General features: G+C 37.5%; 1 protein-coding gene across 1 annotated transcript in view; it reads left to right on the top strand.

Moving 5' to 3' along the window:
* HMCN1 (hemicentin 1) overlaps nt 1-11,009 on the top strand; it is a 342,169-nt gene extending 331,160 nt beyond the window's left edge. The window contains exons 105-107 of the mRNA XM_032783448.2: nt 4,776-4,895; nt 9,128-9,254; nt 10,260-11,009. Of these exons, the coding sequence (XP_032639339.1) occupies nt 4,776-4,895; nt 9,128-9,254; nt 10,260-10,626 (614 nt within the window). The 3' untranslated portion in view covers nt 10,627-11,009. The remainder of the gene's footprint in view (nt 1-4,775; nt 4,896-9,127; nt 9,255-10,259) is intronic.
* The last annotated feature ends 1,318 nt before the right edge of the window (nt 11,010-12,327 follow it).

Below are 12,327 nucleotides of genomic sequence, written 5' to 3'. Positions count from 1 at the left end.
GACTCCCTTTGACATCAGTGAGAATTTGGCCTGAATAGATTCTGAATAATGATTTCTGGACTGGACAGTATGGAAACAATAGCTTCATTAGTATGGGCAGAGGGTAGTCACATCTGTAAGTGCAGCATAACGCACACTTTAGAATGGTTTGAAATGGATACCATAGTTTGTGAAACATAGAAGTGACAGCACTCTCTGCAACCCACTAAACATATCAGACAAACAGGATGCTCTGCAAAAGGTCAGAAAGGCCGAGTTGCCCTTTCTCTGTATGTGGGAGTAAGGAGACATGGGTTTTCTTTGTGATTGGCCCACTCTGTGACTGTAGGCATGTCACCCATGGCCTGATTTTCAGATGTGCTGAGCAACTACACAGTCCACTGAGGTCAGTGGGAACTGCAGGTGATTTGCACCTCAGAAAACCAAGCCCTTTGCCCATCTACAGTCCAGTTGCCCGATCTGTGAAGTCCAAGGAAGAAGGGCTGGTGTTTTCAACATTACCGTTGTTTATTATTACGATTATTATAATTCTGCTCCTATGGAAATCAAAGAGCCCTTAGCACATGTTGTTGACTGATTTATTTTAGGGCAATAGGATCGATCTCTTCATGTTTAGCAGTTAAGAGTTTCAGACATCTTTCCTCAGGCAATCTTTATTGGCGGTGGATGAGCACTACCCACACCCTCTAATGTCTGCTGGTCATTTTCACTGCAGCCTAGACAATAGGCAAGAAAGAAGGCTGGGGACTGGAATACACATCAGGGCCTCTCTTCTGCATGTTTTGTTCCTGTATCAGACAAGCAAATAATACATATGGGCAGAACTGCATTGGGGAACAAGGGGACTGGGATGACCTTTAACCAGACACTCATTTTAATTTTCAAAAAGAGAGTGAGCAGCATGACAACTAGCAAAGGACATGAAGAGTGATTTAATCTTTATCAAATATGCTGCTTTAAAGCCAGATGCTTTCACCCTTACTCCTTGGGTGCTCTTATTGACTTCAATGGGCTATTCAGTCATATTGCATAAGGTACTATTCATGGTGAGGAAGTCTGGCCCTTACTATAACTTTTCTGAATGCATTTAATAGAGAAGTCCATGCTGCTTTAGATAATCTGCACATACTGCCATAGATGCTAATGATGCACATCATAGGCACAACATGCTCACAAGATAGCTACTAATCTCATGTACCATATTCTAGTCACAGAAGACTTAGTAATTAAGGCTAACAAACATATGTTGCAGTCATGCAGACCTTAACCAAACTTGTACTGACTTCTGACAGTTTTCTAGTTAGCACCGTGTATTGTGGGCACAACTATTTTAGTCAAAGATTTGGAATATGCATTCTCAATCTAAAGATTTAAACTGATCTTTTGGGCCCTGATCCAGCTCCCATTGAATTCAGCAGGAGATGGGAGATAGGGTCCATTGTAAAGGATCCAGTTCTTCAGGTAATATACTTAACAGTCATTTCAGTAGAACTGAAATTTAGATTTTTAAACTAATTTCTTCCACAGTCTAAGCTGGAAATGATATAGTACACGAGACTCCTTTCCCAAGAGAGGGAGAAAAGTTAAGATTTGGTTAAGATACACACCCTGAGAATTACAATTACAAATCTCTTTCACCATTTTGTGTTGAATTTTATGTAAAGAACGATGTGTGAGACAGAGGTGGGGGAGTGGGAATGTGAATAGATATTCGTCCCAAGTGTAAACCACACAAGGCCTGAGCTAGTGTAAATTTAACTTGAGTAAGGACTTGCTACATGAATAAGTGGAAGTTTTCAAGCAGTTTAAGGAATTAGAATTAAGGAAGGTCTGTGTCTAAATCCCCCAGCCCGCTTGGAAAATCTTAACCTGTTGCATTATTTTGGAGCTATAAAAAGTCTACAATGAGTATAGACCAATTTTCTGCCACCAGTACTCGTGTTCTTTTTGCGGATACAGACTAACACAGCTGCTACTCTGAAACCTAATTTTCTAACGGTCTTTCCAGATATTGAGCTTAAGTCCCTCCTTGGCAAGGGAGGCAGAAACTTGTGAGGGAGGCTGTTGCACATCAGGAGGGATTCACCCTTGGGAAAGCTTTAAACTGGTACAGCAGCTCCCATAAGTGGAAGCTTCCACTGGCACTGTGCTGAATCAGTGCATTTCCTGGGTACCCTGACTCAGTCCTCTCCTCAGCCAGCTCCTCCTACTGTCTGGGGAGGGTTTGACTGGCTGTGGGCCCTACAGCAGACCACGTGTTGTAGGCAATTTGCCCCATGATATTCCCCTCTTTCTTCTCCCCAGACTTTACTTTCCAGCACTAAAAGGCATCAGCCTGGCCTCTCCCTGTGGAACGTATAATACTCATGTTGAGAAAACTTATATCAGAGGTGAGGGTGTGACAGGTTGGGTCCCAGAGACCCCCTTGGGACTGCCACCTGATGTGCTGCCATTTTCTCTGTCAGTTTGGGCCTTCAGAACCCTGCCTTGTTGAGCCAGACACACCAGTCTGCTCCGAGTTAGACCCAGGGTGTGAACCATGTGCCCCAAAGCTGCAGACTTAACTGAAAACAAGGTGCTTTTGTGTCTAGCACCCGGACACCCAGCTCCCAATGGGATCCAAACCTCAAATAAATACATTTTACTCTGTATAAAGTTTATACAGGGTAAACTCATAAATTGTCCACCCTCTATAATGCTGATAGAGATATATGCACAGCTGTTTGCTCTCCCAGGTATTAATTCCTCACTCTGGGTTCAATAATAAGCAAAAGTGATTTAATTAATTATAACAAGTAGGATTTAAGTGGTTCCAAGTAATAACAGACAGAACAAAGTAAGTTACAGGGTGGATAAAATTAATAATTTTTTTTTAAAAAATCTAAAAAAAAGTCGATTTTTTTTTAAATCGGATTTTTTTTTATAAAATGCTTTTTGAGGAAAAATCCTATCTAAAGATAGTTTTAATTAAAATACATTATAGCTCAAAGATATCTCATCATGGAATAGGGATTGCAAATTCTAATTCTATAGTATGAGACAATATATTCATGTAATGTATAAGAAAAGTTTTGTAAATGAGTTCCAATAGTTCATGGATTAGGGACCCAATCTTATGGGGGTCCAAGGGCTTCTGAAGAGATTAGAGAAGCCAATATTTTAAGTTTCTCATGTTGACCTGGCTGACATAGTTGATTTAATTTTTTTTTAATTGCATTTCACTTATTTAGTTTAAAACAGTTTTAACAAAAACAAACCTGATTTTAAAAAACTTTAATGTTTAACTAAATTAAAAAATTCATATGCTTGTTTTGTTGAAATATTATATGTTTGCTGTTGAAGAAAAAAATCCAGAATACATAATGTTGTTTTAGTTAAATAAAACAATTTAAATGTCTGTCTGGAGCGTTCTCCTCCTAATGCAGCATGGCAATAAAATCCTCCAGTGTTGATTAACCTGTTGAATTAGAGAGAGTTCACCTCCCAATAACTTCATAAATATCTGCTTCAATTACCTTGGGTAATGAAATAACCAAACAGTCATTCATTTTCTGATATAGCTGTAAAACTAATCTGAAAAGTTTTCAAAATAAATCACTTCAAAAATGCACTTTTGTGTAGAAATCCATGATTAAATCGAGTCTCTCTGACTAGTGATTTAAATCATGATTTAAATCAAATCCACCCTGGTAAGTTACCAAGCAAAATAAAACAAAAACACGCAAGTCTAAGCCTAATACAGTAGGAAACTAAATGCAGGTAAATCTCACCCTCAGAGATGTTCCAATAAGCTTCTTTCACAGACTAGACTCCTTTCTAGTCTGGTCCAATCCTTTCCCCTGGTACAGTCCTTGTTCCAGCTCAGGTGGTAGCTAGGGGATTTCTCATGACTGCAGCCCCTTTGTTCTATTCCACCCCTTTATAAGCTTTGACACAAGGTGAGAATCTTTCATCTCTCGGGTCCCCACACCTCCTCCGAAATGGAAAAGCCACCAGGTTTAAGATGCATTCCAGTACCAGGTGACATGGTCACATGTCCTGGGAGACCCCAAGCCTTCATTCTTCCTGGCCTGACTCACAGGAAGATTTACAAGTAAACAGAGCCATTTACAACCAATTGTCCTAGTTGATGGGAGCCATCAAGATTCCAAACCTCCCAAGTGTGGGACTTTGCATAATTACAATAGGACCTCAGGGGTATAGTTCATATTTCTAGTTTCAGATACAAGAATGATACATTTATACAAATTGGATGACCACACTCAGTAGATTATAAGCTTTGTAATGATACCTTACAAGAGACCTTTTGCCTGAAGCATATTCCAGTTACATTATATTCACACTTATTAGCATATTTTCATAAAATCATATGGAAAGCAATGTCACAGAAGGATCCTCTGTGAACTAATATATATATTTAATTATGATTATTAATCACTTAGGAATTGAGGCCAGACATGCAAAATGTCAGGCCAAAAGTAAAAATTGAGAAAAAAATGATGAGGAACTGAATACATATATTTTGAATGGAAAAGATTTCTCAGACTTGCTAGATGGCCATTCCATGACACTACGAGATCCTGAAACTTCCCAAGCAGCTCAGAACGTGCACTGCATACAGATGGAGATTAATCACTCAAAGGTTTTTGTATTAGTGTACTGTTTGGGGAAGTTTCTACTCAGAGAGATCAAACTCATCTGATCTGGTTAGCAAAAAGACAGAGATCAGTCTGCTTGAGTATTTGAACATTTATATTTTCATGCTTTTTTTGCAGATATTGATGAATGTGAAAACAGAGATGCCTGTCAGCATGAGTGTAGAAACACCTTAGGAAGTTATCAGTGTGTCTGTCCAACTGGTTATCATCTTATGCCCAATGGCAAAACATGCCAAGGTAAGTAAATATATCTCCAGATCTGTGTGTGGAAGGAGAATACATAGATGGAATATTTCTTTAATTTGTTTCCTATCAACAAACATGTGCCATTCTATTGGAACTGCAGATAGATATAGATTCAAGCCCCAAAACTCAGGTCTAACTCTCAAACATCCCAAAATGCATGGGCTCTTTGTCTTGGGGATTTGGTTCAGTCCATTATAAACCCATTTGTGAAATTCAGATATGGCTTCACATTTCAATATATTCCAGATTGGGGTTGTTTGGACCTAGGAGTTTGGCTCCATTTCTACTTGTGACCTTCAATGTGTCAACTAGTTGTATATCAGGCAATAACCCCTGAATTGAACAATTTTTAAATATGAGAGAAGAGACAAAGAAAGCAACTTAAAGAGTACTTCTTTAGAGCACAGCATGGGGATGGGGGGATGGACACTCCTTTGGGCTTCTTTAGATTGGGTAAACCACCTCAGATAAAGTAAGACTTTGCTGAAAACTAGAAACAAACCTTTTCTAAACTACTCTATGTTTACTGTGAGGGTGGCAAAGCTAGATCACAGACCAAGATGCTATGATGGAAACACAGGCCACCGCGGACTTCTCTCCTTCTCACTTCAGATCCTCCACTGGCCTCATCATCTGTTTGATTTGTACTTTTTGCCTATCTGGGCACAATTTTAAAATAAAAAATGGTGCTCAGCAAGGAAACAATACAGGCCATTTCAAGGTTGATTTAAATCAAAGCTACTTAAATCACTGATTTTAATCATGATTTAAATCAACAAGCAGAAAACCTTCGTTTAAATCATCATTTTTAATCGTGTTTTGCTTTTGGACCTTTTGTTATTTTCTTAAAGCGAGGCTGATTCTCATTGGTTGGTGATCATTAAAACATATTGATTTGCAACTAAATATAGCCTTTGCATTAAATGTGGTACTTTTTTGCTAACCAGGAGGATATCTATACACATTTATTTAAGCAATTTTCTAACTTAATTTATTCAGATTCTTAATTTTTATAACATTAGAAAATGTTGAATGATGCATTTCTTACTTATTAGCTCTGTTTGGATGGAAATTCAGAGTCAATTAAAATGCTCAAAAATATTTTTTTTATTAACTAGAACTACCTGAAATGTGCTGGATGCATAAAAACAGTTTAACAAAACATGCTTTTACATTTAATACTTCCTTTGTTTAATAAATCAGTTAGTTCAATTCACAGATAAAACTGATTGTTTATGGCCACCATGTCCTCCCAGATTTTAGAACTAGTAGATATCCTTTCATACCTAATTTTTTACTCATAGATTGGAAGAAGAAAACAAGCTTTCCTGCTTTTTCAACTCCTAGTTTCTTAACTTTGAATGAACTATTTGAATAAACTGAAATCTAGAAAATGTTCCCTGTGCACAAGATGCTACTGCAGTCAAAAGCTGGTTTAGCACTTCAAGGTGCTTAACCAGTGACTTCCCATCAGTTCAGCTGTGTCATTTTCTTTAAATTTTGGCAGCAAACATGTACTGCTTAATATTATATTTTCTACTTTAACAGATTATAATAAGTTTAGACCGTACATAGTGTCATAATTTTAAATAGGTTTAAAAAATCAATTTTTTATCATCAACCCCGAGTCATATACTAAGCAGCATGAGCCACTCTGGCTCCTGTCATAATTGTTCTGATGGGAGCAGAGCTAGAAATGCCTTAAGCAAAGTTGTAAATGGCTGAAGAACAGCCTGCCCTGATGGAGAGCTTAAGCAAGCCTATTTTACAAGATTTACAGCTCACTCTTCAGATTCAAGAGGTTCAGACAAGCACGTGATCTTTTTTGGATACTTATCCAAGCTGATTCAGATGTCCCTCCATTACTAGAAAATACATAGGCATCAAATGTATCTGTGGGTACTGACCAGCACATCTGGATGTTAAACACCAAAATATTTGGCTTTAAAATTTTACCTCACTAAATTCTTCATCCCAGTAAGAAGCCATTAAATGCTGTTCTTACACTAAAGAACACTCTATATTTTCAATTACAAACCATTAACTTTTTTTATTGCTATTGGTTATTTGAAAATATTGTTCAAATTCTGGAATTAAGCTCTGGAGAGAGGAAAACAGGAATCAGAACAATTAAAACCAGGTGGAATAAAAAAAACCCTTTCCCCTTTAAATTGGTTTTATGTTATACTGATTTAATACAGCTGTAATAGAAAACCATTATTTCTTCATAAGAAATCCTTACTAATATATATTCCAATGGGAGTCTGTCGTCTTTAAAGAGGCTAAAATATTTTTGTTACAAAACAGCTGCTGTTCCCTACAAGGGATGACATAAGAATTTCACACTTTCAAGTCTAAAACTGAACTCAAAACATGCAAAAAGGGTTTTGTTTTGTTTGGGTTTTTTTTGTTATATGATGTATAAAGAAGACCTGAAAGAGGTTTCTTTCTAGTTGTTTTTACCTTAGAAATATCAGGAGTGTCCAGGAAGCCGCAGATTAACTCTCACAATTTAACTGAAGGGCTTGAGATGTTGAATCAATTGGAACTAAAAGGCATTTAAAAATACAAACCAAACAATAGAGTTTCAAACGATCTGACAAAAATCTCCATCCACTTTCACTCTTGTGATGCCCATTTTACTGATCTTCCAGTCAGCAGCATGTTTCAGGGGAAGACAAGATTTGAATTTCTATTGTAAATAACAAAGAGGAAAAAAGAAAACCCTGTTTTTCTTTTCCTTTTGGATAAACCCTTTCAGGCTTCTTTTAGAAGGGAAAAAGGGCAGAAGCCTAATTCCAGTTTAATCTTTGGAGGTCACATATAAGTGCTCTTGACACCCAACACAACTACAGCATTTGTCTTTTCGATCCTCTTCTGCACTTACACTAAGGACAGTGTTGGGCAGTGTTGTAAAGAGGTCTTAGCATATACAGAAATCAAGCATTTCATTTCTACACAGGGCCAGCAAAAGAGAGAGAACTCTGGATTTGATCTATCCAGAACAGAGATTAGGAGTGGTTGTAGTTTGGAGCCTGAATTTGGATTCAGATCCTAGTAGTGCAGTTGACCCTTATTGTCTGAAATCCAAACTCCTCTGAATTTTGGGGTATTCAAAATGGAGATCTAACTTTGATGGTACTTCTGATTACAGATGGTTTTAGCCAAAATACTGAGAGAGAGAGACAGACTGTTTTTATGGTACTCCTTGCCCACCTGGAGCCAGCACATATTTGAAATATCCTGATAAAACATTTTCCTGCACAAGGTTTCCAAAAAAGTGTTTTGATCCTCTTAAGGCTCAAATAAGTAGTCAAACTGTGGAGTGTAGTATCTGTTTGATTAAAAACCCAAGAGACCTTTATAGTTTGAGGTTTTTGCATTTAATATAAAGTTCACAAAATCAGTCCAGTTTCCTAAAAACCTATTAAAATGTTGTGGGTTTTCCATTTAAGAAAAACAACAAAAAACAGAGCCATTTTAAAAACAATTTTACTAAGTAAAAGCAACATGCAAATCTTTGCAGTTTCCCTGCATGGAATTTCATCACAGATATTGTGCAGTCTCTAGTTAATGTGCTTCATGGGTATAGCACAGATTGGCTACATCAGATTGATGGCGTGTGGCAATATTAAACCAAATGGTGATGCTCGGAAAACTGACTATGTAAACTATTGCACCTTCTTACTCTGTCAGTTAGCACATGTGGTCCTTCCAATATGTCCCTAACCCTGACCACAACGTTTCACTGTTAGAAGTAGAACAGATTTCAAAACCAAACTAATCCTTAGCATGTTCTCAGCATCAGCCAAAAATGGTGCCCTCACACCCGATAATCCACCAAAGTCCCTGACAAGATTTTGTTTCAAGGACAATGACAATGTAGGTGCAGTTTAGATCACAAGCTCTTTAGGGCAGGGACTCTCTCTCTCCTCTCTGTGTTTCCAGAGCAACTAGCACAACAGGGCCCTAGGCACTTGGCAATACAAACAACAATCAATGTGTATTACTGCGGTTACTAGTTCCACTAAATCTAATACTGAGGCAGAGTTCTAAGAATAGGAACATGAAACGTGAAGTGGGGAAGGCTACTTTGCATGCAGACATATGGTACATACTGTAGTCTGGCAATATTTTAAGACAGTGATGTACTTACTTTTTCCTGTACCTGTGAAATTCACCTCAATACAAATAAATGATTATCTGAATCTTTTTACAATCAGATGTTGATGAGTGCCTTGAACAGAACATTCACTGTGGACCAAATCGCATGTGCTTTAACATGAGAGGAAGCTACCAGTGTATAGATACACCTTGTCCACCAAACTATCAGCGAGATCCTCTTTCTGGGTATGCTTTGTTTGTTTGTTTGTTTTTTTTCAGTTTCTTTCTTCTCCGCAAACATCGGCCCTGATCCTGCAGTGTAATCTGCTAGCACAGAATCCCACTGACATCAGTACAATTCTGCATTGGTGCAGAGATCCACACTAGTGGATTACAGTTATAGTCTCTGTACAAAGATTAGTCACTGGTGACAGTGATATATAGGCATTGTTGCTTCATGTTATTGATAAATAATAGGATTAGACTGCAGTGGATTTACACAAAAGTTGTGACTTCTGGCTGCCATCATGGATCCAATATTACTAATGTTCAATTCAGTGGAAGCAAGGTCAGACCGTTCGAGTACCAACAAAATCTGTCACACAGATTTTCAAACCTTGCCGTGACAGATTTTGTTCAGATTCTTCCTGATGATTCAGTTTCCTTCAGCAAACAGTGATGGAGCCTTTTTGCTCCTTGAAATTTTCTGGCTCTAGTTTATTTTTGGACAGTGCTTAGATGCTTCCATTTATATTTTTAGAGCACTTCAAAATAGTTACTAATGCTTGAGAACAAACATCCCCACTCAATATCTTTTTTTTTTTTTTTTTTTTTTGATTTTTGGAGGCAAAATTCTGTAACAGGTCATACACACCAAATGGAGAATGAAGCCTAAATATGTTATAAGCTTTCCCAAACAAGGTGCTTTTTTGCATGGTTTACGAGCTTAGTCACTAAAATGATGTGCTATTGACTATAGCAACCAAAACAAGAAGTAATCTAGGATTTTTTTTAAAGCTTATCCATATTTTTAGTACTTCTCTGTTGCTTCCAGGGCATTCTATTATCAGTGAAACTCGGTTGTGGTTTCAAAAGAACAAGATCAGGTTGGCTACGCTGAAGTAACTGTGTGTCACACGTGTGCACTGGAATTTGGCCTTTGCTGCATAATGCCCTAATTCTGTACTAAATTATAGTGACCTGCATAATACCTTCTGCCTAGCTACTTCAAAGTATTGTTTTTATTCCTAGCTTCTGTCTCAAGAACTGCCAACCTAATGATTTGGAATGTGCCCTTAGCCCATATGCCTTGGAATACAAACTCGTTTCCCTGCCATTTGGAATAGCTGCCAATCAGGATTTAATTCGACTGGTTGTCTACACTCAAGATCGAGTGATGCATCCCAGAACAACTTTCCTAATGGTAGATGAGGACCCAACAATCCCATTTGCTCTAAGAGATGAAAATTTAAAAGGCGTAGTGTTCACAACCAGGCCACTGCAAGTGCCAGAGACATACCGGATGAGAGTCAGAGCTTTGTCCTACAGCACTGACAGAAACATTGAATATCAGACGACATTCATTGTTTATATAGCTGTGTCTGCCTATCCATATTAAAAAGCACACTTCAACTAGTAATTGAAGTATTTTAACCATATTCATAAGTGCCAGTGGGTATTACCACTTCCAGACTCACAGTACTGCCTCCTCTTAAAAACAGTTGCAAACTTTGCAAAGTGAAAGTGGTGCTATGCTCTTTTCTTATGCTTTCCCTGAAGATGCCAATATTTCCATAATTCCAACGTAAAAAAAAATCCATGGTTCTAAGGAGCCTTTACCACTTGCTTTATTTATTACACTGGAGCAGTAACTTTCCACAGATGGTTCTGAAAATTCACCAGAACAAATCAGAAGTGCAAGGTGGCATTTTAGTGGTCAAAGTAGCAGACAAAAATCAGTCTAATTCTAAGAAGCTAAACGAGGACTAGATATGTTGCTAAATGTTTTACAAATTTATCTGCTGAAAAATGATATTTTTCTTCCCAAATACTTGATAGAAATAGGTTTGTATGTATGTTGTTTCATTTGGTCAAAAAGGAAAAATACCACTTGACACACAAATGCTAAAATGGATGCCATACTGGTGCTTATTTTCACTAGGAAATTTTTGAATAGGAACCTGTGACATTCATGTGATTTCAGCCAGGCCATTACTGTTCTGAAGAAAAAATTACACAGCTACTTTCACCTTAGACAGCAGATATTTTAGAATACAAATCTTACTCTGACATTTTGGTATAACCCATTAATTTAGCTCCAAATCTTCCACATTCCACTACTGCTGGTTGGTTGTTTTCAAAAATGGACCTTTTTCCCCAAAAAATCTAGCAAGTTTGGTTCAGCAAAATATTAGGTGTCAATACACTGTATAAAGGTGGCAACAAACTCTGGAAGTAATTTTGTCAAGATGTATTCTATTTTTATGAAATGTATATATGTGGTTTTCCCCCATGTGTATTTTCTATGCAATATCTTGAGTTTTTTATAACAACATTTTTACCAAAGGATAATGTTACATCAGAAATAATCAAATAAAGATTCACTTTTTCTTAACCTGTGAGATTACTGCAGAATTTTTCATAGAACAACTTACTTGCTATGAATTAGTCACACATCTCTAGTGTAACCCAGAAGCTGAAAGAAGAATTGACAATCTTTTGAATTTGTACAATTTGAAGGCATCCACACTGGGAAAGCCCTCAGCTCAGGAATTTTTTCCATGTCCCTCATTCATCAATGAAGGCCAAGTGTGGGACTCTTCAGGGACTATTAGTTCATATAGCGTTGATTGAGCAGGGGAGTGGATTTTTGCTACTGTTACGCAGAAGGGAAATTATTTTGTTACTAACTTGGGTTTAATTGTAAATATGCCTAGAGGTTGCTAATAAACAATATTTTTCTATAGTTCACATACACGTAAAATCAGTGAAAGGTGCTAGATGGATAACACTAGTGCCTCAAATTTCTATCAGGTTTCAGAGTGGCAGCCGTGTTAGTCTGTATCAGTAAAAACAATGAGGAGTCCTTGTAGCACCTTAGAGACTAACAAATTTGTTTAGGCATAAGCTTTCATGGGATATAACTCACTTCATCAGAGGCATAGAGTGGAAAACACAGTAAGTGGGTATAAATATACAGCACAAGGACTCCTCAAATTGCTATGTCATTTTATGTACAGAACAGAGCTGGTATAGCTAACAGCAATGCAAGCTTACCCCAAACCTCAGCACCACCGCACCTCAAGACCACCACAAGATT

This window comes from Chelonoidis abingdonii, chromosome 7 (assembly GCF_003597395.2).
Source record: "Chelonoidis abingdonii isolate Lonesome George chromosome 7, CheloAbing_2.0, whole genome shotgun sequence".
NCBI lineage: Eukaryota > Metazoa > Chordata > Testudines > Testudinidae > Chelonoidis > Chelonoidis abingdonii.
Note: the sequence above shows the minus strand (reverse complement) of the source record. Positions and strands in the feature narration are given on the sequence as shown.